Genomic DNA, 22,941 nt, shown 5'->3' on the forward strand with positions numbered 1-22,941 from the left:
AGATATATATCATAAGAGAGTTTTGAACAGAGAAAATTGAATTCAACTATTATACTGACACTGATTAACTCTCTTTAGTATATAATGATAATAATAATACAGCCCTGCAGACTGAAAATTTTGATGAGGTGTCGCATGTGTAAAACACCCAATATCGTTGCTCAATTAATATATAGAGATAGAGATAGATGATAGGCTTCGAGCCTCAGCGCCCAAAGCTAATCTCGCCATCGGAGCATGGTTAATCCGTCTACGCTCAAACATTCGATCAACCCTGATTCCCACGTGATGAGGATCGGTTTGCGGAACGTGGAAGCTTGGAATCCTGATTGTACCAGACACTATCCTTATTCTGACTGCTGTCGTAATAGACATCTGTTGAATATTACGGACAACGACTTCAGCAAAATATCTCAGATGCAGGTTAACGTTTTAAGGGCTGCGTTCCTTGTGAACTTCTATTAAGAGCGTAGCTGGGTTTGTGGGTCCGGGTGCAGCGCGGCGGATGGCGTTTGATCAGGAGTGTTTTGATCGGAATCGGATCTCATCATCCCATAGGCATTCTGTTTCAACCCGATCAAATATCTCTACCATTATCCCGACCTGCGGAGTCTTTCTGAAATCGCTATGTTTTCATCAGCTTTGAAGAGTTTTAGCTCAAATATAGCGGCCAATTATCAGCTGTCCCCTCATCCATCATTTACGTCGGGCCCCTGGAAGGTGTATGACGGTAAGAAAAAGAGTACCGGAAATGAAGCTTCCATTTTCGTTTTTGATCGGAAATCACTGGATGTGCGGGGAGTCGGCCTTGCTTCCCAGTCAAACTCATCATCTCTGAAAAAGATACATGATGAAGTTGTCGAACGGTTGAAACGAGAGGCTAGTAGCCTAACCCGGCTAAGGCATCCTTCCATTCTTCAAGTCTTGGAACCAGTGGAGGAGACTCGAAACGGCGGTTTGATGTTTCCTACGGAGCCTGTCACCGCATCTTTAGCAGGACTTTTACGCGAGATGGATGACCGGGAGACGTCTTCCGTTGGGGGCCGGCGAGCCGGTCAATGTATTACCGGGGAGGCTGATGCCAATCAGGCTGGAAAGGGTATTGAGATTGATGAGATCGAAATACAGAAGGGCTTATTGCAAATTGCAAAAGGCCTGGAGTTTTTACATGAATCTGCTGGGCTCGTCCACGGCAACCTGACTCCCGAAGCTATCTATATCAATGCGAAATCTGACTGGAAAATCTCTGGCCTTGCTTTTGCTGGCCCTGCTGACTCGGGATCACAATCGTCACTGCCTCCGCTTGCACTATCTGAAGTCTTACACGAGGATCCTAGACTACCGTCATACGTTCAACTCGACCTAGATTATACCTCCCCCGATTTCGTAATTGATTCGAATATCACTACGTCTGCAGATCTCTTTTCTCTTGGTCTTCTCATCATTGCACTTTATAATTCCCCTCACATCTCTCCTCTTAAGACGCACGGCAACACTTCGACATACAAAAAGTTGCTGGGTTCACCATCAACAATACCTTCACAAAATAATGGGTTTCTTTCCTCTCGTCCAATCCCTAGGGATCTAGCGTCATGTGTTCTGCCAAGGCTTATTACCAGGAGAGCGGCGCAACGAATGAATGCAAAGGAGTTCCAGCAATCTCAGTATTTCGATAATATCCTAGTATCTACCATTCGCTTTTTGGAGTCTTTACCTACAAAATCACCTAACGAGAAATCCCAATTCATGAAAGGACTAGGTCGTATTTTACCTGAATTCCCACCTTCAGTTCTCGAAAGAAAGGTTCTTGGTACCCTCTTGGACGAAAGCAAGGATAAAGAGTTATTGCCACTGATCCTGTCAAATGTCTTTAAAATTATCAGAATTATTCCTTCCGGCCCGCGGGTCGTTCCTGAGAAACTTCTTCCCCACCTCAAGCCTGTCTTTCTCCAAACCGGAGCTAAAGGTCTCCCGCAGGAACGTGACAACAGCAAAGATGCTAGTCTTATGGTTGTTCTGGAAAACATGGATCTAATTGCTAAAAACTGCTCGGGACGGAGTTTTAAAGAGGGTGTGTAAACTAACTACTGACTTTGATTTATACCGGTTCACTAACGACTCTTTTCACTAGATGCACTACCTTTGATTCGACTAGGGTTAGAATCCTCCACACATTCATTAATTGATGCCTCGATGCGGTGTCTTCCGGTGATTTTACCGATTCTGGACTTTTCTACCGTAAAGGATGACGTTTTCCCCCCGATTGCTTCAGTTTTTAGCAGAACCAGCAGCCTTGCTATCAAAGTTCGTGGCTTAGAATCGTTAACTATTTTATGCGGCGGAGTGGCAAAGGAGGAAATTTCAGGTTCGACTTTGGATGATGATTTTGCAGAAGTTCCAAACAAAATTCAACCAACCAAATCTGGTACAGTTTCGATTCTTGACAAATACACGGTCCAGGAGAAGGTTGTTCCGTTGTTAAAAGCCATTAAAACCAAAGAACCTGCGGTCATGATGGCAGCCTTAAATGTGTTTCGGCAGGTCGGTCAGATTGCTGAAACTGAATTCATTGCCCTGGAGGTCATTCCGATCTTATGGAATTTCAGCCTTGGCCCGCTTCTCAATATTCAGCAATTTGGCCGTTTCATGGATCTGATTAAATCCCTTTCCTCAAAGGTCGAGCAGCAACAAACGAAAAAATTGCAATCACTCTCCTTGTCAAACGAGTTCGGAGATGCTAAGAATAGCAATTCCTATATTATTGGAACGACTGGCGTATTGAACGGCGGAACTGAAGTTGAAAACTCAAAATCAGAATTTGAACGTCTGGTCCTTGGCAAAGGGACGGCGTCCAGTTCTAGCAACCCTTCCTGGAATGACTGGGGCACGGCAACATCCAACCCAACTAATCTGCCGGCTAAGACTGATAATACTCCTAAGTTTTCATGGTCGACCACCAATCTTACAAGCACTGTGGGTCATAATTCGGGACCTAGCCAACGGTCGATTACTCCTGACATGAGCATTAACTCCTTTCCTACGCTCGAGCCTACGAATCTAAAACAGCAAGCGTCCACAATATCTCCATTTCCCTCCTTGCAACCTTCGCAACCTTCTCAAGCTTCACGTTGGCCCATGCTGTCACCATCTGGGAAACCCGCGACAAACCCACAACGCAGCTCACTAATGAATCAATATTCCGCGAGCTCAACTTATCAAACCTCATCCACCACAACAGCACCATCAGCCTCATCGTTTGGGCACATGCCACAAACGACCACGCCATTTTCTCCATTCCAAATCTCTCCCCCTCCACCACCACCGTCAAATATCCAATCCCAACAAACCTCGTCATCCGCTTCCCTTTCTGCTGCGTTTAGTCAACCAAAACCAAACCCGAGCCAGCAGTGGCAGTTGACACTACCGGCTATGCAACCCCGAAATAATCAACAGAAACAGGGACTTGATAAATATGAAAGTCTGCTTTGAAAGAAAAGGTTGTGGCGTTAATGCAGTTGAAGTTTGGTTTTTGGGATCAATTGCGTATTGCAAATATATTGGAATGGAATGGAGTTAGCACTGATTTTTTGTTTTAGGGATGGCTTGGGACTGGGCCTGGATATTTTCGTGTTGGCGAACTTTTCAATGTCATGTCTTGGATTTGAATGGAGAAGCCGCTGTGCTTAGGGAAGACGTAATGTGATATCCATTTTCTTAAAGACATGTGGGAGGGAGTTGTAAATCATGGGAACGAGGAATTTAAGATGAATAAGCTCTGCTAGAATAGATAGTGAACAAAAACTCTTGATTTTTGCTTAACATTAATTTAATTGTAATTATTTAATACTCAGCTTCTGGTAGACTCTATTTTAGAATGGGTTGAGTGGATCGCTGATGACACCAGGAGTTTTGTATGTACCTGCCTCTCTGTCGTTGGCAAGCCCACACTAATAGAGGATACTGGGGGCGGAGTTGTCTTTGTGGTGGAATGATATTCATCTATCCAGGCGAGGAACTCCTCGGGAGTTCATTTGTCTTTGTCGCAACCTGCATGATATAGAGTTCGCTACAGTGTCTAACGAGGGATGACGGTTGGAGGTGAACTTTGTGTACGCGCTAAGTCCGGTGGATTAGTCGCTATGTTTGGATTACACTTGGTAGGAGGACAGAAATCGGAGAGAAACAAGAGCGGATAATTTTGCAATAGAACGGTCCTGGGTAGTTAACTGACTAGTCTTGTGAAGAAAGATCAGTTCAAGGAGCGCAACGTCCCAAATTATCAGAGGACGCGTACCGTTAAAAATTATCTAGGTAAGATTGGGTTCTAGGGCTTGCATACGGCGAACGGCGACAGAAAAGATAAACGTCATTTCTGTGGCGTGGATCCGCTGAATCGATTCTCCTTTTACCATGACATTCATTGCCTATGTCGTCAGACCTCGGTTCTGAACCTAATCATTCATACGTACGTAATTATTTGAATTCACTCTGGGGATGTCTATTCGGCCAGAAAACGCTATAGTAGAATATCGCTGAGGATTCAGCCTTTGCTTAATATCCCTCCTGGAGCCTGGATGAGTGGTTTCGTAAACAACAAAAACAGTAAAATGCCGTCTGAATGGCAGAAATCTATTAAGCGCGGTGGCTTTAAGGTTCCGTGATTACATAAGCAAGAACATAAGCAACTAACTAACTACCCTACCCCGGAAAGCTTGGCATACGTCAAATGTTTACCGCGCGACAACTGGCGCGCTAGACGAAGACACTGATAGGGGCAATGCTTATATCCAGTAGCAATTGCTGCTGTGTGGTCTTGTAAGGACGCCATTTTATGCGCATATATCGCTTACCGTCCCCCCTGTACCTCACATATAATTCCTGTTAAGTATCCTGTTTGGTTGTTGAAAATTCTTCGCAAGAAAACCGAAAAGTTGGGTATTATTGATTCCAGCCAAACCTTCTGTGGTGGAAGGACCCATCAGAAATGGACAGTGAGTACACAGGTGCCATGCAACGTAAACAGATAATCTGGATACTTATTTTCCATGAAGGAGGTTTGTCAGATTTCCTGCTCCATGGAAAATCGGCCCTGCCTAAATTACTTCAAAAAAAAAAAAAAAAAAAAAAAAAAAAACAAAAATTAAGATTAACAAAAAGAAAAAGCAAAAAGGAGGCACTGAGAAATGCAGAACCTTCTTATGACCTCATTCAATCCTGGGAATAGATTCGCCGTAGCCGTTTGACAGGTTCGTTCGCCATCACTGAGGTATGGTAATAGAGTCTTCTTAATGCTGTTGAATGAAGATTGGCCTCCCCGGGGCAACTGCTCTGTGTCAATGGGCGAGAGAGAGCAATATGTGTTTCTGGGTGCCGTGGGGCGCTGCAGAAAGGTTATTTCTCCGTCATGGGCCTGCGCCTGCGACAGCTGCTGCTGCTGCTACTCTCTATCGCTCTTTCCTTTGCGCCCTGCATCTTCTCCTCTTGTTCCTCACATCATCGTAAACATCTCGACTTTCGAATAAAGCTGTCTCATCTCACCCAGACCTCATCGCATTTACTTCTGATACATATGCTCCTGGAGAGTGTGCCATTTTTGATAACATCCATATCACTTGAAAGCATATCCCAGCCATTCTTAGTCCTATAAATATTAGCTATTTATTCGTTGTTGCATCGGAAACAACTGCACTTCGTTACCAACACTCACCGAATCGCTTCATATCGACAAAACCCAGCTCCCCTTTTTTATACTATTTCACATAATAAATCCAAATCCTCGAAAGAAATAAAAAGAAATAGAGCGAGTTTCACAATCCTCTTTCCAGCCTCTACCAAGAAAGGCCGTTACGCACTCTTCGGTCCAAAAACGCCTTTGCGACAACCATCTCGCCGCACTATCTTCCGCTCTCCTCTGCCCTTCCAACAATATACACACACCCCTTTTGAATCCAATTCATCCTGCACTCCAACGCAACCATGCCAGTCACCAAGAAGTCGAAGAAATCGCATTCACCCTCCAAAACTTTGCAAGACAACAACGATAACGATGTGGTCCACGCATCACAACACCGGCCAGTAGTTCCTCCAGGTCGCCACATGATTGCTCCACATGGTCATCAGAGAGCCCTGAATACCCTGTATCGGGACAACAGAGTCTCAAAAGATATCAGTTCGAAAACTCCCAAGAGATCTACCTACGATTCCAACAGTCGAAATGGATCCGGTCGTGGTACGCAAAATATCGGACATCGTTCCAACATCATGATACCCCAGACGCCAGCTACAGGATCAAGCTATGCACACCCTCACGTGCATCAAGGTATCAAAGGCTGTCAAGGCATCAATCCAAAGGTTCTCGAGAAGCCCATCGATAACTTGAAACGCTCAGATGGATTTGGACCTAGCATGCAGCATATCGACCACCACACCAACAACATGATCCCTCAGCCGCCTGCGCCCGCTCCAAACTATGCGATTCCTTATATGCACCAGGGTCAGGACGTTGCGCAGCATCGTGACCAAGTTGTCCCTTTTAACTCGCATAACCCAATCCGACCAAGTTATCCCCCGATTCTAAACTTGACCGGTACGCCTCAACGGCCTCACGGAATGAGACCGGATGTGCCTCCACAGTTTCCAGTCCCATTGGGCCAGTCAAACGTACCACATCCCGCTCCCATGCCACAGCAGCGTGTGCAGCATCCACCGTACGTGGGCGTGGGTATGCCATCGCTCACGGGTCCAAGTGGAGTGCAACACCTCAATGCTGAACACCCTGGCCTGGGTGCGGTGATAAACCATAATGGCCCTCAGCACCAGATGGGTGTAGGACATCTGCTAGCCCCTGCTCCTCACGATATCCACCGTGGCATCAATATGCCATCACATCCTGGGCCAAATAGGACGCAACATGCCAATACACAACATCTTAACCCAGGCGTGATGATCAGCGGTGCCGAGCATCGTCATATAAGAGGGAAATTTCCACATCCCGTTAATGATGGAGAGAATATGCCTCGATCTCCACAGTCAACTAGGATGATGCTACAGGTTAAGACAGGACATGCTAGCATGAGGACAGTGACTGAAGGCCCCGAGCATGCTCAGATGGGAATGGGAAATGGGTTTCCAACAGTCATGCCTCCTCCCCGTCCAGGTCCCCATGGCCTAAGTATGCCACCAGGTCCAGAGTCAAGGGGATTGCAACATGTCAATGAGCAAATTCCCAACACGGATACAATGGTGAATGGCCCTGGCCATCATCAGAACATCGGAGCACCCCTGCAACCCGCTGGTCCACACCACCACCATCACAATGGTGTGAATATGCCACCAGATCCAAAGCCTCGCCCCACAGGACACCATCACAGAGGTGCAATGAATGGGGTGGTGAATGATACGGCACATCGAATGAGAGGAGGGCCTCCATATCCCCCCGCTCCGCACCACCCTGTTAACGACAGTGTTAATATTCCGATTCAGCTTGAACACAATGCATTACGCCCTAATCTGAACCCGTTGAATTGGACGATGAATGGTTCTGGGGACCCTCAGATGGGTGTAGGCCATCCCCATCCGAATCCACATCCGTCCACGGCTCAAAATATGCCACCCCCGGATCCACGTTTTGGTTTCCAGCCCCCTAGAGGCCAACCTAGTGGCCGTAACGGCATGGGGATGGACATGGGCATGGGCATGGCAGCTTTTTCTCCGGCAGCTAATAAAATGCAACAGCCAAATGCAGAGCATTATAACCCGAGCGCGGCACCAGTGGTGGTTGGAAATAACAAAATGGGAGTAGCGCCTCCATACCTGTACATGGCTCAAAACCTGCCAGCCACAGATCAACAGTTCTGTTTACAGCCGGTTGTACACCCGCATGCTGCCAACACCAGGATGGGCATGGCAGCTAATCCAATAGGAAATGGCATGCAACAGCCAAACGTACCGCATCCTCCACTGGGGAATGGGCTCCGGACTACACAAGGTGTTCCGAGCTTCGACTTTAACGTCTCGAACCTCGACCCTCCGTATATCAACCAAGGGGTATTCCCTAACCAAATGGGTGAAGGTATGGGCACGCATAATCACACCCAACCTGCACCATCTGGTGTTCGGGCCCCTAGTGGGCCTTCGGGTGCTGGGGTTTTCGACCCCAAGAACGATGGGCATTCCAGACAGCGGCTTCTGTTACCAAGGCCGACAGCAACGGGTACGGGGGGTGGGGGTCCTTCACATGGAACGGCCGCAGGCCTTCCTCCCGATCCTAAACCGGCTGCTTTCCAAAACGAACCGGAAGATATTCTAAGTCTTTTTTTTCCGTCCGATGCTAATTCGAATATCGCACAAACCAATACTGGCGCGGATCATGGTCTGGGTATCGGTCCCGGGACCTTTGAGAACAATGGAGCTGTCCGTCCAGAGGATAATATGCACCCTAAGCCTCCACATACTGCTCCAGATGACCCTAATGTCCAGAAGCTGGATGACTTTCTTGATACTGATTTTGCGAATTTTGCCAACGACGAACTCATGAGCATGGTTGATGATTTCGAAATGGTGCAACCCGTCGCTGAAACCTTGAAACCACCACAGGTCAATAACGATATTCCCACAAATGTCGATGGAAACCGCAGAGAAACCGAAGCAGCCGTAATCTCAACCAAACCACGAGAGAGGCGAAGAGAGAAGGACAGGGTTTCCCATGATCCCAATGTCCAACAGACTAACGCAGAATCCTCAAGAGCAGCCACAAGTTCTGGGAAACGTCCAAGACCACACCAATCGCAAATCGGAGGCAAGCATTCGAATCAGGATGGGGATCACAAGACGTCCGAACCCCTGGTGCCCCCGTGGACCGAGGACGGGACGGAATCTGCGGATAGTTTTTTAAGGAGAGTTTTCGCGCATCTGAACGACAATCATCAGTCACAGCAAGAGCGAGAGGCTCAGCTAAGAGGAGTACATATGAGTGATATTCAGCCTCAAATGGACGATGGATACAACTAGGCTCTGGAAGAAATCGGATCGACAGGGAGGGGTTTCCGGGGACTCGAAGAAGGATAAGCACAGAGGAAGCTTGGAGGTGGTGATAAAGAACGCATTTCGTATGCAGTCGGGGAGGTATCGGAACGGTAAGTAGGGTTTTTCTTTTTTAAACATTTAGATATATCTCATATGACGTGTTCAGGCAATTTTCTGATATATCGGGGATAATCTAGGTTTGGTCGGTGGGTCGGTATAAAGACACTAAAATGCCAAAAATAAAATTAAAATTAAAGAGTTCCAGGGGCGAAAAGGCTGAAGAGATACAAGAAATTGGAAGATGGGGGGTGGAGGGGATTTTATATATATATGCCTTGGACATCTACCTGCCATGTGGATTTGACTATGTGAGAGTTGGCCTTTGTGCCCCTGTTTTGGATTGGAAAATGTGACATTGGAAAAGGAACACTTATCACACAGAACGAATGACAAAGGGAAAAAAGTATTTGAATATATTCTTTTCTTTCTTGCTATCTTTATTAGCTGGGCTTTCTTCCTGCATATTAATGACATAAATGATGGATATAGTATGTGAGTCAAGCCAAAAAAAAAAAAAAAAGGGAATGAAATATCTTGTTATTTGGTTATGTCTAGTTAATTACTCTTTTCTCCATGGATCCATTACTCCTAAGTTAGTGGATTTCTTGGAGAGAGGAATGGATAGATGGGCTGAGATTAAACAATATGTGAAAAGATGAGTGGTAATGGATTCCGTTCGATGTGTTCACTGTGTCTCTGGGAGAGCGCTTAGTCACGTGATATATTCCTAATCAGGTCTAGCGCAGTTTGCTGAATTGGGCCACGGATGGTGCCGGGTATTACAGAGCTTTTTACCTTTCTTAGACGGATGATTTATTGACAGGGAAGAAGGGAAAGAAAGAAAGAAAGGAGATCAAAGGAAAGACTAAAATTGTCGCGAAGGTCATTTTCATTTCTCTTGCACCGAGTCGGAGAATATTGTAGTTTTTTACTTGGTACAGCATCAACCCACAAAAATGACACGAACTTCAAAAACAGTCCTCGTATTGTCATACAAATACGGGATATTTTTAAAACACAGTTCTCGTCAGCCCAAATTTTCGCAAAATAAGAACCACAACCTCGGCAGGATCTAATTAAACGGCGGACGCAGATTTCGTTTTGCTAAGCCGCGAGTCAGCCTGGTGCTGAATTTTAACACACGGGCTGAACCTTGGATCCATATCGGGAGATCGGCGGAAGCTAAACCGCTAAGAGTTTAGGTAGGGAAGCTTAAATGGACGTCATGGCATATTGAAATGTTGTCGAAGCTCTTCGAGAGAGAGACGTGCATATGCGGGGGTTTGCTACGAATACCCATATTTTCTTCTCCCGGGTGTGGTTTGGTGATCGCTGATTTTAAAATGACTGGGGCTTACTACCCTCTTTTTTTTCCTGCTTATTTACCTATTTTATTTCATATTTCCCTCCTTGCTGCTCTTTTCAGAGTTGTGGAAGAAACTCTGTATACCTGGTGCCCATGTTTCTCTACTTATGAAGAGCCATTTTCATTTTAGACTTCTCTTTATGTTTTCTAGCACCGCGGGTTATTCCAGCTATAAATCGTTTTCAAACTTAAGTTTGGCGGTGATAGCATTTCTAGAGAGATATATGAAATACCTCTTGGTCCCTGCTTGAAGAAGCCAATGGGGGAGTTATCAAATTTTTGCTTTTTCTCTCCCCCTTTTAGGATGCTCCTGGGACTTCTATGATGCCAGCAGCGGCGGTTGATGAAACTGTACAGTTCTTGTACACATTTTCTTTGATGCTCTTCTTTGGCTGGAGTGCTTTGTGATTAGAGAAGAGAACTGGTCTCTGAGAACCCTTTTCTCGAGGTCTCCTCGAGAACTAGACAATCCTACGTATGGCTCCTATTTCTGTTAGACACATGCAATTCATAATTGTTCTGTCTACGGCACCAGTGTCATCAATGTGGTATTGCCTCTGTTGAAACCTTCGTTTGACAGATGTCTGCGGGTGGAGATAGTGGTGTATTGCCTTTCTAGACTGAACTCTGGTTGCTGCGAAAAGCCTAAATGCATCCTCATAAGGCAGACTGTGCAAAGGGAATTCAATACTACATCTACCAAGCTTACGATGCACCTTGGAACTGGCGCGGAATTTATGCAATTCCTCTGAGTGGACACGAATACCTACGACCACTTCTACTACTAGAATTTAGCAGACGGGCGTTTCGATCACATTGTTTGAGGAGACCTTGTTTGCATTCCATGGTGAAATGTCGAGTTAAGTCTCTTGATGCTTATTCGCTCCTCCAGAGTTTCAAGGCAACTCAGAATCATATTGAGTTAAGAGTTAAATATCCCCAAAGTCTGAAATGACGCATTAAATATTCCCGCTGCTGGTTGCTACACCTATCGGTATTGTATGTTATTGTCCATAACAACGACTTCTCAACCTCCCCAACCTCCTTTTCCCTTACAACCTCACAGCTTCACCAATTCCAACAGTTGTCCTTTCTCGCTACAAATATCTCACTCTGCTGAGACTATACTCACATCTCATTACGAAATATACTTTCGTGTTCTCAAATCTACTGCTTCTCAAGGACCAACCCGAAGGTAAGTCCTTTTAAAGATATTTCCCCCAAATGTGCCTCTATCCCTTCAATACCCCGCTATATCCCTCTTCTATGCTATTCGTCTTAAAATTACGTGCAACCTCTGCTCCCTCTTTGTTCTCATCCTTCGGATTAAAAGATATCCAAATTCCATTTATCAATCGTTACTAACTTCGTGTCCCAGCTTTCAATCAAACATGCCGTCAAACATGATGTTTGGGACCGATGACGTGGACCGCGTCGAGGCTCCTGTTACCACTAGGGCATACATTCTCTGTGCCTTCGCGTCCTTTGGAGGTATCCTCTTTGGATATGACTCCGGTTATGTCAACGGAGTCCTGGGCATGGACTATTTCAAGAAGACCTTTGGGCACCCTGTTCCCCTGGACGTCGACAAGTCTGGATACAACATTGCAACCTGGCAAAAGTCCCTGATAGTGTCCATCCTCTCCCTGGGAACTTTCATCGGCTCTGTAGCTTCCGGTTCTATCGCTGAGCGAATTGGCCGCCGTTTAACCATTATGATGGCCTGCTTATTGTTTGGCGTCGGTGTCGCGATCCAAGTTGGCGCAACCAAAGTTAATGATCTCGTCGGTGGCCGTCTGGTCGCTGGACTTGGCGTTGGTGCCATCTCTTCCGTTGTCATTCTGTATGTCTCTGAAATCGCTCCCAAGCGGTTCCGCGGTGCCATGGTCTCTATCTATCAGTGGGCCATCACCATAGGCCTTTTGATCGCCGCAGTCATCGACAAGGCAACGGAGAAACTCAACACCCCGGCATCCTACCGCATCCCTATTGGAATACAGCTCATCTGGGCCCTCATTCTCGGTGTCGGCCTTGGCTTCCTTCCTGAATCTCCTCGTTACTTCGTCAAGCAGAAGAAGAACGAACATGCTGCTGCTTCCCTCTCCCGTATCCGTAACCTGCCTGTCGAATCGGAGTATGTCAAAACTGAACTTGCTGAGATTGCTGCCAACTATGAATATGAGTCCAAAATCAGCAGCACCAGCTGGCTTGATTGCTTCAGAGGAGGTCTTCGTCCAAGTGGAAATCTTCGTCGCGTAATCCTGGGCACTGCATTGCAAATGTTCCAACAGCTAACTGGCGTCAACTTTATTTTCTGTGAGTGCTGATAACCTTTCTGTCTTCAACATTAATATCACCAGAAAATGCTGACCTATATTCCCAACTTCCAGACTACGGTACGGCCCTTTAGCCCCAATTGAACCCAGGAAATGAAACTCGTAAAACTAACTACATACTAGGAACTACCTTCTTCCAACAAAGCGGCCTGCAAAACCCCTTCCTCATCTCTATCATCACCAACGTCGTCAACGTCGCATCCACTCCTATCTCCTTCTACACCATCGAGCGCTTCGGTCGCCGCAACCTTCTCATCTGGGGCGCCTTTGCCATGCTCCTTTGTGAATTCATCATTGCTTCTGTCGGCACTGCTCTCCCTGGATCGAATGTAGCCTCCACGTGTCTCATCGTATTCGTCTGTCTCTATATACTGGGATTTGCCTCGACCTGGGGACCTGGCGCTTGGGTGCTGATTGGCGAGATCTTCCCCTTACCAATCCGCGCACGAGGCGTTGCTCTGTCCACCGCCTCTAACTGGCTCTGGAACTACGTAAGTCGTCCCCGCTCCATTCATGATATTAACAACGACCCTACGAATGCCTGAGCATATGACATATCCACACGAACCACTAACCCAACAACCCGCAGATCCTGGCCCTCGTAACCCCTTACCTCGTCGATGCTGAAAAGGCCAACTTGGGTTCGAAAGTTTTCTTCATCTGGGGCACAACCTGCACTCTCTCCATGCTCTTCTCTTATTTCTTCGTCTACGAGACCAAGGGTCTATCGCTCGAGCAAGTCGATCGCATGTTTGAAGAGAGTAATCCCAGAGCCAGTGGCAAATGGAAGCCCACAGAGACCTTTGCTAGTCGCATGGGCATGATTAGACCTGAGTATGCGCCTACATCTGCACCTGAGCCTACTTCTGCTCCTGGGCATATGTCCAGCACAGCTGATAGTTCCCCTATTGTGCCTCATCAAGAAGCTACCGAGGTTAAGAATGATGCTGAAATTGAGACTTCCTAAAGCCCGACTCAGGATTTTGAGGTACTGAGGCTATGATCTGAGTCTCTGAGCCTCTGAGTCTACAAATTGATACATTATACCCAGACTTCGATTTCGATTGTTGTCCCCTAATCCATCAAGATTCAATTTATTATGTAGGGAGAACATCATTCTCAGAGACGCGCATCTTCATGCTGTCCGCTTTCGCCTCAATTCCTTTCTCCGACTTTATACTTTTGATCTTTATTTCTTGCTTTTAAGAGAAGAATAAACCCACTTGTATTACTACGAAAAATCACTGTTCCACTGCGCTCATGATGGTACGGTATTTTCGAAGATATACACGGCGAAAAGAAATGGATTTTGTTCTGTTCATCAATTGTCGTTTCTTGCTTGCCGTTCCTAATTTCCCAATTGCTTCTTCCGATCCATTCTTAATGTTTAATATTCTCCCACCCTCCTCCGTGTATATACCCCGACTTTAATTCCCCTTTCCCCTCGAAAAAAAGCAAAGAAAAAAATGTCAAAAAGAAAATAGAAAAAATATTGTTTAATCCTTGAGCATGTTCGTTCTCTTTCATTTATTTCTTCTATTTCCCTTTTTCTAACCTTTTTTTTTCCCTGCCCCCTCGCTCATACCAGTCAAAATTCTGAAAAAAAAGGGAGGGAAAAAGCGATTTCATGTTTTGATATGTTCTACATTCTGTTTCATGCGCGCACCTGTGCACGTTTGTACGTTTGCATGTACCATCTGCTCCCCTTCGTTATGCACTGTTAATTAAGGTCACCTCTAATAACCCCATACCCCTCCCCCCGATCCAACTACACACTTTATAAATTCCGAACTGTTCGTTCCTCGTTTCTTCTTAAAATCCGGAATTGTTTCCACGCATCAGATAACTTTGTCATTATACCCGGAAAAGGAAAAGGGATCGAAAGAAAGGGATCAGACAAGACAACGTGCTTCAGTTGATCGGTGGGTTGCACCTCATTTGTAGTTTGCTCTTTTACTTTTAACTTATTGTAGTCTGATTTAATGTGATTTTAATTTGCAAATGGAAATGAGGCTGATATCCATGTGGTATTCCCGGAAGTGGATGTTCATATATATCGCGGGCATTGGAGGTTGTATATAGGGTATAGAGGAATTAGGGATAAATGAACCAAAACAAGATAGATCTGGACACACACAGGGGGGGGAAAGATTGATATTTGAATCGTACGGAAAATAAGTCTATTCATTCCTTTGATCTTCAGGAATCTATATATCTATGTATCTTGGCAGGCCGCCTGACGTAAAATACTGTTACAGAAACATGAAAAAACTACCATTATTCCTCTCCTGCCATTTCAGGGAATTTCTTAACGAAAAAGATCCCATTGCTCTCCGCTGCACACTCCTCCTACCAATACGAATATCATCAAAAAATGTAACGAATATCGTAAATACACCATCCCATCCCCATGCCATCCAATACAAACCAACCTACCTACTTACCACTCCCCCCTTCCCTCCCCGCCCTCTCAATCAACCTCATACAAACATCCTTTACATCCTCACCCACCCTCCAACTCATCAGCACAACCCCTTGCCGATCCAGAATATCCTTCGCCCTCGCCCATCGCCGCCTCCAGATTTCCTCTCGCTTATTTCGCAGTGTTGCTGCCGTTGGGGCCGTGGGGCCCGGAGTGGGTGATGTTGAGGGGGAGGTGTAGGAGTATGACAATGATAGTGGGCGTGGAGGTGTGTCTGTTCCTTTGCGGGAAGGTAGGGGTGGGGTGGGTGATTGGGAGGAGGGGGATGGGGAGTGGGAGAGGGATATGTTACCATAGCGTTGGTCCTGCGCTGTGGACGCTTTGGAGTGAGATTGAGCCTGGGGTTGGGTGGTTTGGGTCAGCAGCGTGGATTGGCTTGAAGAGGCGCTGTTTGTGCTGCGACGGGGCGGAGGGAGCGGTGGCGGCGGTTGTTTCGTAGCTGGACGAGAAGGTGGTGCCTGTTCTGTGGACGGATACGTGGCGGGAGGGTTCTCGTTCGCCCAATATGACCGTGCAGATGGGAGCTGGTTGTATATGTTTGTAATCTTATCCTGGACAATAGCGGCGTAGCTCTCCCCGTTTCCGGCGGATTGTTGATTGTTCAGCGATTGTCTGGTTGAAGAGCGACTTGGCGGAGCTGGTCTGGTAGCCTGAGATGAATCAGTGGAGCAGATAGGAGCAGACGAAGTTTCTGGGTTTCCTTGGGATTGTAAAGATGATAAACTTCGCGGCTTTTCTGGGAGGGGCGGAACGGGCTTTCGCCGGACGCTGGATGATGGCGAGTCTTTCTTATCTCCATCCGCTTCGACGGCTCCGCTCCGAAGAGCTGCTGGTTTGGAAGGTCGGAGGGGGGGTGCCTGTCGATTATTGGAAGGGATTTTGGCAAGCTCAGTTTTGTTCACTGGAGCAGGTTCATCTCCAATCCTTTGACCAATGAGATCATTCATTGCTGAGCTAGTTTCATCCTTCGCCTGATCTTTTCGTTCAAGATAGTTTCGAGGAGGTAAATTTGGGCGTTGGGTCTCAGGCTCACTTGAGCGTTCCGGAAGGGGAGGAGGATCTGAGGTGGGAGTTCGGGATAGAGGTTTTTCAACATGAGTAAACGATTTATCAAAGAATTTGCTTGTCTGCGGTGTCGTCACGTCTCGAATGAATACCCCCAGTATTCTCCCCGGGTTTGCGAGCACTAACTCGGTATATAATTCTAGATCTGCCTCTCCGCTGTCGCCTACAAGGATGAACCGGCGCTCCGGAAAATCAAGCATGATCCTTTCGAGCGTTGGCCTCTTCTTCTCTGTGGTAGGCTCAAATATTCCTTGCAGCATTCCCGAGTACTGTTTCAAGTGAAACGATCCTGGGGGAAGACCGGCCAAACTGAAAAAGCTCTTGAGCAAGGGATATAACTGCCATGGGGAATTCGAAACGTAATGTATCCTCACATCCATATCTGCTAATTTTGAATACCACTCATTCACACCAAGTACGGTAAGATCTCCAAGATTGCGTACAAAGGTATTCCTGAAGATCTCCTTCGCCCCGCTTGTGATTCCGGAATGCTTTATAGTATCATCGATGTCGCTAATCAAACTGATTCCTGTTGGTTCGATGACTCTCACCTCCTCCGTAGCGGATAGGTTTTCGGAAGCCAGCACCCTAATATGAGTTGGGACGAAGTCAAGGGCTGCACGAACTGAGAAGTGTCCGCCATCATTAGTACAAACTGTCCGTGACTGGCTGTTCTTTTCATTAAAAAAGAAGACCGTAATCGGCGCACTGTTGATGGGGTTGTTCAAAAAGGGTTGAAGCCGTTCCATCAGTTGCGCATTTGCGGCGGCTATTTCTTCATTGGTGTTATAATATGAATTTTGTTCCACTTCAGCTCTAGAAGGTGCGGCATCCCGTCCAGAACCAGCGCGCCATTCCGGATCCGTGTCCATCTGAGACTTATTAATGATCGATTGTTCTTGTTTTTCGACCAAAGCTTCCTCAGTCAGGGATGTTTGCGTTGGCTTGCTCTCCAGAGTAGAAGTATTGGGAGCCGGTATACCACTCAACCGTCTAGCTAGGGAGATCAAGATACGATTCCTCCTATTCATCGGTCCCCGATGAGGCGCAAATATCCATCCCCTCACATCGACATCCACGGTCGCATTATCCATCTCATATTCCTCCCACTCCCGTCTCCAATACTTCATATTACCAGTCGACTGCAGATCGTCAGGGTCCGTCCACAACGACGACTCCTGACCCATATCCCTATAGTCAACCTCCGGAACCTTTCTCACATGCCTTCGTCCATAACTGGGAAACAAAATCAATTGCTCATCTGCATATCTTGCCGTCTCGACATCCGGAAATCCACCGGGCACGTCCCGCATATCGTCGTCATAATCCTGATTCCGCTGTGTCCACTGTGCCGAATAGGACTGGCGAAGCTCATTCGCTGCCTTCAAGTAGCCGTAAATTTTCTTCCTGCGAGCTCCACGCTCTCGACCACCACCCTCTTGTCCATATCCATATCCATATCCGGAGCCAGCATCACTTGTAGGATCATCCCGGTACGGGCCTGAAGGCCCAGACTGTGGTGTCATCATCCGGTCACCTTTCTCCACATTCCTCAAATGCCGGCTAATGGCACCCAGAATGCGACTGTCTCTATGGTAATCAAAGCCAATTTGGGTACAGGCACGGTCCGTCGTTGCTCCTCTCCTTCTATGTCCCGGTCCAATTCCCTTCCTCGATTTTGAGAGCAGAAACGAGAGCAGCCCAGGTTGCCTTTTATTTCCCGATGTCTTAGCAGTGGTAGGACTACAGGATGGGTCGTTGTGATGCTTGTGTCTGAGCTTAAGCTGTCGCCTATTAGCAATCGCCCGATAGACGCGAAGATGGGCTCGCTGACGAAAGGACGGAAATACGTCGTGTCGAAGGTCTAGGAATCTGGTCCAAATACGATTGCGGGTATGTGGGATGAGATATCGGAGAAAAGCGAATGTGGTACGGAGTCTCAGGCCAGGCTTGGCCTTATGAAACCGCAAACGGAGGAAAGGTGGAGGAGCCAGAACGAGGGAAGTTTCGAGGAACAGGTAGAGGTGAAGTAGAGCTTGGTTATGGGATGTATGTAAATGTACTCTAAGTTGTCGATGTTGGCAATGTGTCTGAGATCGATCGTTCAGTCGTAGAACCCAGTGGTTTTGGAGAAGAAACAACAGAGCGATCACATGATAAAAATGAGAGGAAAGGTATGATGCAGCACAATCAGTCAATATGTTCGAAATCTTCTTGTGGGCGTTTCTTCCTGTTATTGTTTCGCCGTGTGCTGGAACTTGGCTTTGTTGATAAAAGGAGCATAAGTAATTAACTACATAGTTAGGCCACCCTATATTTATGAAGTCAAGCCGCCAAGCTGACAACAAAATGGCAAATGCGGATACGCATTATTTGCTGTGCATATAAGAGTAAGTCAAAACAGTAATCAGATGATAAGAGGTTCTATTTTATTATTCTGGAATCATAATTTTTTTCTCATTTGTATTGGCAATGTTAACGGCCTGTTTGCCAACTGTAGTTACATCCATAGAGCTCCTGTAATAACGCCTGCTTGTGTGCTTTACAAGGCTTGCCATGACCCCCTTAACATATAGCTAACTAGCTACAATTTATATTACACAATAATTCCTTGATAAAAATGTAAAAGTCATTTGTCATTTCAAGCTTGCCATGAAGACACATCCTCCGCATTAGTCGACCTTCTTCCTCCTCGTCCCTCAGCGAACGAGTAGTCTGCGTTTACGCAGCAGAGATAGGAGCGGCAGCCCCATCTTCACTGCCAGAGGATTCGATACTAGTCTTCTTAGCCCTCCGTCGTTTCGCCGCAGCTGGCTGTTCCACAGCAGCCTTCGCATACGGGGTATCAGTATCCTTAGCCGATCTCGATCTTTTCCGTGGTGGCGCAGAGGTCGTAGTTAGCACGGGGCTTCCGCTGCTCTTCGTCACGATTGCCTCTGCAATCCCGAGAGAAGTTGCGCATTTTTCTGGATGTAACCACTGCTCCATGCCGGGAGGCCAGTACACGCGACCTTCTGGTCCGCCCATGCCAATCTCCTCCTCCGGGATGGTTGTTGTCAATATTTCATCATCACCATCACCATTATCCAATCCAACACTGTTTTTTCGTTGCGTGGAAGATGCCTTCTTCCGCATAGCCTTCTTCTTCCGATTCCCATTGCCACTGCGTTTAACTTTATTATCATCCGATCGCGTGAAAGGGATGATATCATTTATCTTCTCAAAGCCCGGGAGCTTGTAAATTCTCATAAGCTCAAAGACAGCCTGCTCCTTATCCTTAGCTTCAATCATCAAGTCCATGGTAGAGTCACAGGGCGGTAGCATCTGCACACGGGAGTTATGTTTGCGGCGTTGCGCTTTCGTAAGCGCCCCCGGAGTCGGTTCTGAATAATGCATTTTCTGTGTGATGCCTTTCCTGGACCACGTAGCCGATATGCACCGGTAGAGACTCATGATATCTAACGTTCCCTCCCGGATCTTGTCCGCGTCAAAATTGATATTGTGATGGTGGTAATCGAGCACGAGGGGAATATTCAACTCCTCGCAGATAGGTAGAAGGTCATGGACGGTCCAGCTCACATCGTCGTTTTCCAGAACAAGGCGGTTCTTAATATCTGTCGATAGCGTCTTATAGTTTTGCCGAAAACGATCAAGCGTAGCCTGCTTATCGCCAAAGACGCCGCCCATGTGTAAAACCATGACGGCATCGCGATCCTGTTGAGGTGGCAATTTCAGCAATCGCAACATCTCAGCATGATATTCGAGATCCCGGACAGAATTTTCAATGACACTCGGGCGCGGTGAAGCTAATTGCGTATACTGTTTAATAATCAAATCAAGATAATTAGTACAAATTCCAAAAGTCAAGATAAATCTGAAAGGCAAATTCCATCACACACCTGTCCTGGATGAACAGTCAACCGATGCTCGAACTCTGCTACAACCCTCCCAACTTCCGCCAACACATCCGCCGCAAACGGTTCCAGGCTATATCCATGCTCCGCATGGCTCGCGAACGGAAACATCTCACTCGAAAGGCGCATGAATTTTATGCCATAGCGCTCATTCCACCGTAGCATCTTTACAATATCCCGCGCATTCGCGAGACCAAGGGCTTGTACGTATGCTATTCCGCGCTCCACATCGGGCGGCTGGGTCAGGTCAGGCCTGTTTTTGGTCCAGTGGTGAGGCTGCGAGGCATCCTGGAGAGGGTGGCGGTTTTCGAGAATTGAGGAGATGCGACAGGTACGTGCGCAGAAAATGGGGGGGTTAGAGGGGCGCAGATAGGTGTTTAAGCAGGCCTAGGCTTTTGTTCAGCGTGATGAGGAGAGGAGAGGCATGGGATAGGTACTCTGCTTTGAGTGCTTAATGGTAGTTACTAACATATCCCAATCGGCCTTTCCATGGCAGTGGTAGATAGCCGCTATTTACTGGTGGAGGCCGCGATAGCGCTTTTTTGACCTCCTCTTTGTCAGCGAGGACGTCAACATTGGCCTCTGGATCGAAGATTCCAGCGGTAGAGTTCTTGCGAGTATCTGTTTTGGCAACAGGGATTTCAGTATGAATTGGCGCATTTGGGGGCAATGGGCTGGACATGGTTGGTTCAATGTAATCAATTGACGGGTCCTGAGCAGCCAAAGATGGTTTTGCTAGTGCAGCCATCTGCGCAGCTCGATTTAACAGTAGGTAGAGTTGAAATAGTGTCTCTCCGCTCACTAAATATCAGGGAGGGCGTCTTATGCTGAACTTTGGATGTATGCGACGCATGGGAAAAAGTTTGCGACGGTGGGATACGACCATATTTGGTTGCGAGAACCTGGAGATTGAATTGGCTTGGGCGAGAATTGAGAGAGGGCTGGAGTAATTGTCTAACAGGAATATGGATTTGAAGAGCATGCTTTAAATGCAGGGCTGCAAACCCGGGCATGGTCCAAATGAATAATTATTTGAGCTCATGTCATGACGTGGCTGTCGCATGTTGGCCTCAGTCTCTTAATTTGGTCATTACTTTGGGGGTGGACTGCACCAAAGTTGGATAGGGCTTGGATAGAGTTACGGCGAGTTCGCGTCTAGTTAGTTACCGCCAACTAACGTTAACTAGTAAACTAAATTAAATATCGAAGTGATTAGGTAAAATCAGCCATCAACTTTCCCATTGCTGAACCAAAACAACAGGATAACCATATAAATTTCGGCTACTCCGTACTCCGCAGTTAGCTACCCATCTTGGGTTATTGCCATGGATACCCCAACCACCAATCATGCAGAGGGGTCTTGGTGGCTGCTGTGGTATGAAGGGATGATCTGCCAATACAAACCCAGCAGTTTCAAGGTACTTTTTGTGTTTTAGCTGTAGCATTCCTAGCTTATTCTTAATACTCTATTTGTGCTGGCGCATTGTTGAGGCTGTGTTTGGACCAATGTCGGTGGCTGTCCTAGCGCCAGACTCATATATAACTACTCCGTAACCCTTCAACAAACTTCTTGAGTCATGGCAACGTTTTTAGGCGGCTGCACGCCCACCCTGCCGTTTACTACGAGAACCCAGCTGCTGCTGCTGCCCTCTTAATTTCAGCATCTCAAGAACCCCAATACCCGCATGTATTCACCGGTGGCCTCCAAAGTATCACGCAAGTGCTAGCGTTCTGAGCATCCTCTTCATACAATCCAGTGTCAGAAAGACAGAAGATTGACAAAAATTGGCCAATTTCATTTTCTTGGGATAATTTGTCAAAGATTTGGTTAACCAGGAGCGCGTCAAGGGAGTTGGACCCCGAAGAAACCTAGGGTCAACCCAGTCACAAAAGCTTTTCCCACCAACCTCTACACAGTGGAGGAATCGGGGTAAAGCTTGTCGGTTCTCCAGAGTTCCTTTGCAAACGTTTGTCTGACCATTGAGCTCAGATAAGGAGGTTCTCTAGGGACTGACCTGTTAGAGTTTAGAAATGTTGTATGAAAGCATCGTAACGAAGTGCTGGACCAAGCAAAACACGAAAACCACAAATACTACCAGACATAGTTAAAATATTCAGCAGAATCTTGTTGACCTCCAAATATATCCCCTGGAGTATGGGTATCGGGATGGTCGGAAGTCATCGAAACCGGATAGCTGGACTGAGATCCATGAAAAAGTGTTACAAACACGAGTTTCACTTTCCCCTTCAAAGTTTTCAAAAACTGTTTTGAAGAATTCAGGGAGCAGATGCGTATGCATCTAAGGAGAACCCGGGTTTAAATTTCAGTGGTTCTCTTTCTTGATGGCGATGTAGACGACCCTAAATGTGTTGTTGGAGGGGACTATCCATTTGGTAACCTTGCACCTCTCACAGATGGATCTTTGACTAATACCAAACCAGATCATTTGTATGGTTGCCCGTACTGGGAGCTCGGAACATGTAACTGTCTTCGATTATGCTAACAAAAGGAGCCAAATTATGGTAACAATGCCTAGACCCTAACATCTATTTATCGCGGTGGTCAACTCAAAAATATATACCACTCATCTGGTCAAATCAGAAGATCTAGACACTGGCCCTTGATATATCATGATGACCCAAGCCAATGGCTGGGTCGATGACCAGTGATCCAGAAACGCTTCGACAAGGAAC

At 46.7% G+C, this 22,941-nt stretch overlaps 4 protein-coding genes across 4 annotated transcripts; 3 read left to right on the forward strand and 1 right to left on the reverse strand.

Annotated features, from left to right (window-relative positions):
- Positions 1–627: 627 nt before the first annotated feature.
- Positions 628–3,489, forward strand: PADG_04572 (SCY1 protein kinase; the record flags this gene model as incomplete). The annotated part of the gene is made up of 2 exons (XM_010761997.1): positions 628–2,071; positions 2,132–3,489. 2 exons carry the CDS (start codon positions 628–630, stop codon positions 3,487–3,489), a joined length of 2,802 nt encoding a protein of 933 aa, XP_010760299.1.
- A 2,487-nt stretch (positions 3,490–5,976) lies between these two features.
- PADG_04573 (uncharacterized protein) lies at positions 5,977–9,009 on the forward strand (the record flags this gene model as incomplete). Its single annotated transcript, XM_010761998.1, has 1 exon — positions 5,977–9,009. The coding sequence occupies one exon, from the start codon at positions 5,977–5,979 to the stop codon at positions 9,007–9,009; it is 3,033 nt and encodes a 1,010-aa protein (XP_010760300.1).
- A 2,832-nt stretch (positions 9,010–11,841) lies between these two features.
- PADG_04574 (uncharacterized protein) lies at positions 11,842–13,753 on the forward strand (the record flags this gene model as incomplete). Its single annotated transcript, XM_010761750.1, has 4 exons — positions 11,842–12,766; positions 12,841–12,846; positions 12,910–13,277; positions 13,376–13,753. The coding sequence occupies 4 exons, from the start codon at positions 11,842–11,844 to the stop codon at positions 13,751–13,753; spliced, it is 1,677 nt and encodes a 558-aa protein (XP_010760052.1).
- Positions 13,754–15,222: 1,469 nt separating this feature from the next.
- PADG_11787 (UV damage endonuclease UvdE) lies at positions 15,223–21,260 on the reverse strand (the record flags this gene model as incomplete). Its single annotated transcript, XM_010762208.1, has 5 exons — positions 15,223–18,397; positions 19,059–20,152; positions 20,233–20,634; positions 20,717–21,048; positions 21,128–21,260. 5 exons carry the CDS (start codon positions 21,258–21,260, stop codon positions 15,223–15,225), a joined length of 5,136 nt encoding a protein of 1,711 aa, XP_010760510.1.
- Positions 21,261–22,941: the final 1,681 nt, after the last annotated feature.

The sequence above is a fragment of the Paracoccidioides brasiliensis genome (assembly GCF_000150735.1).
Source record: "Paracoccidioides brasiliensis Pb18 unplaced genomic scaffold supercont2.5, whole genome shotgun sequence".
Lineage (NCBI taxonomy): Eukaryota > Fungi > Ascomycota > Eurotiomycetes > Onygenales > Ajellomycetaceae > Paracoccidioides > Paracoccidioides brasiliensis.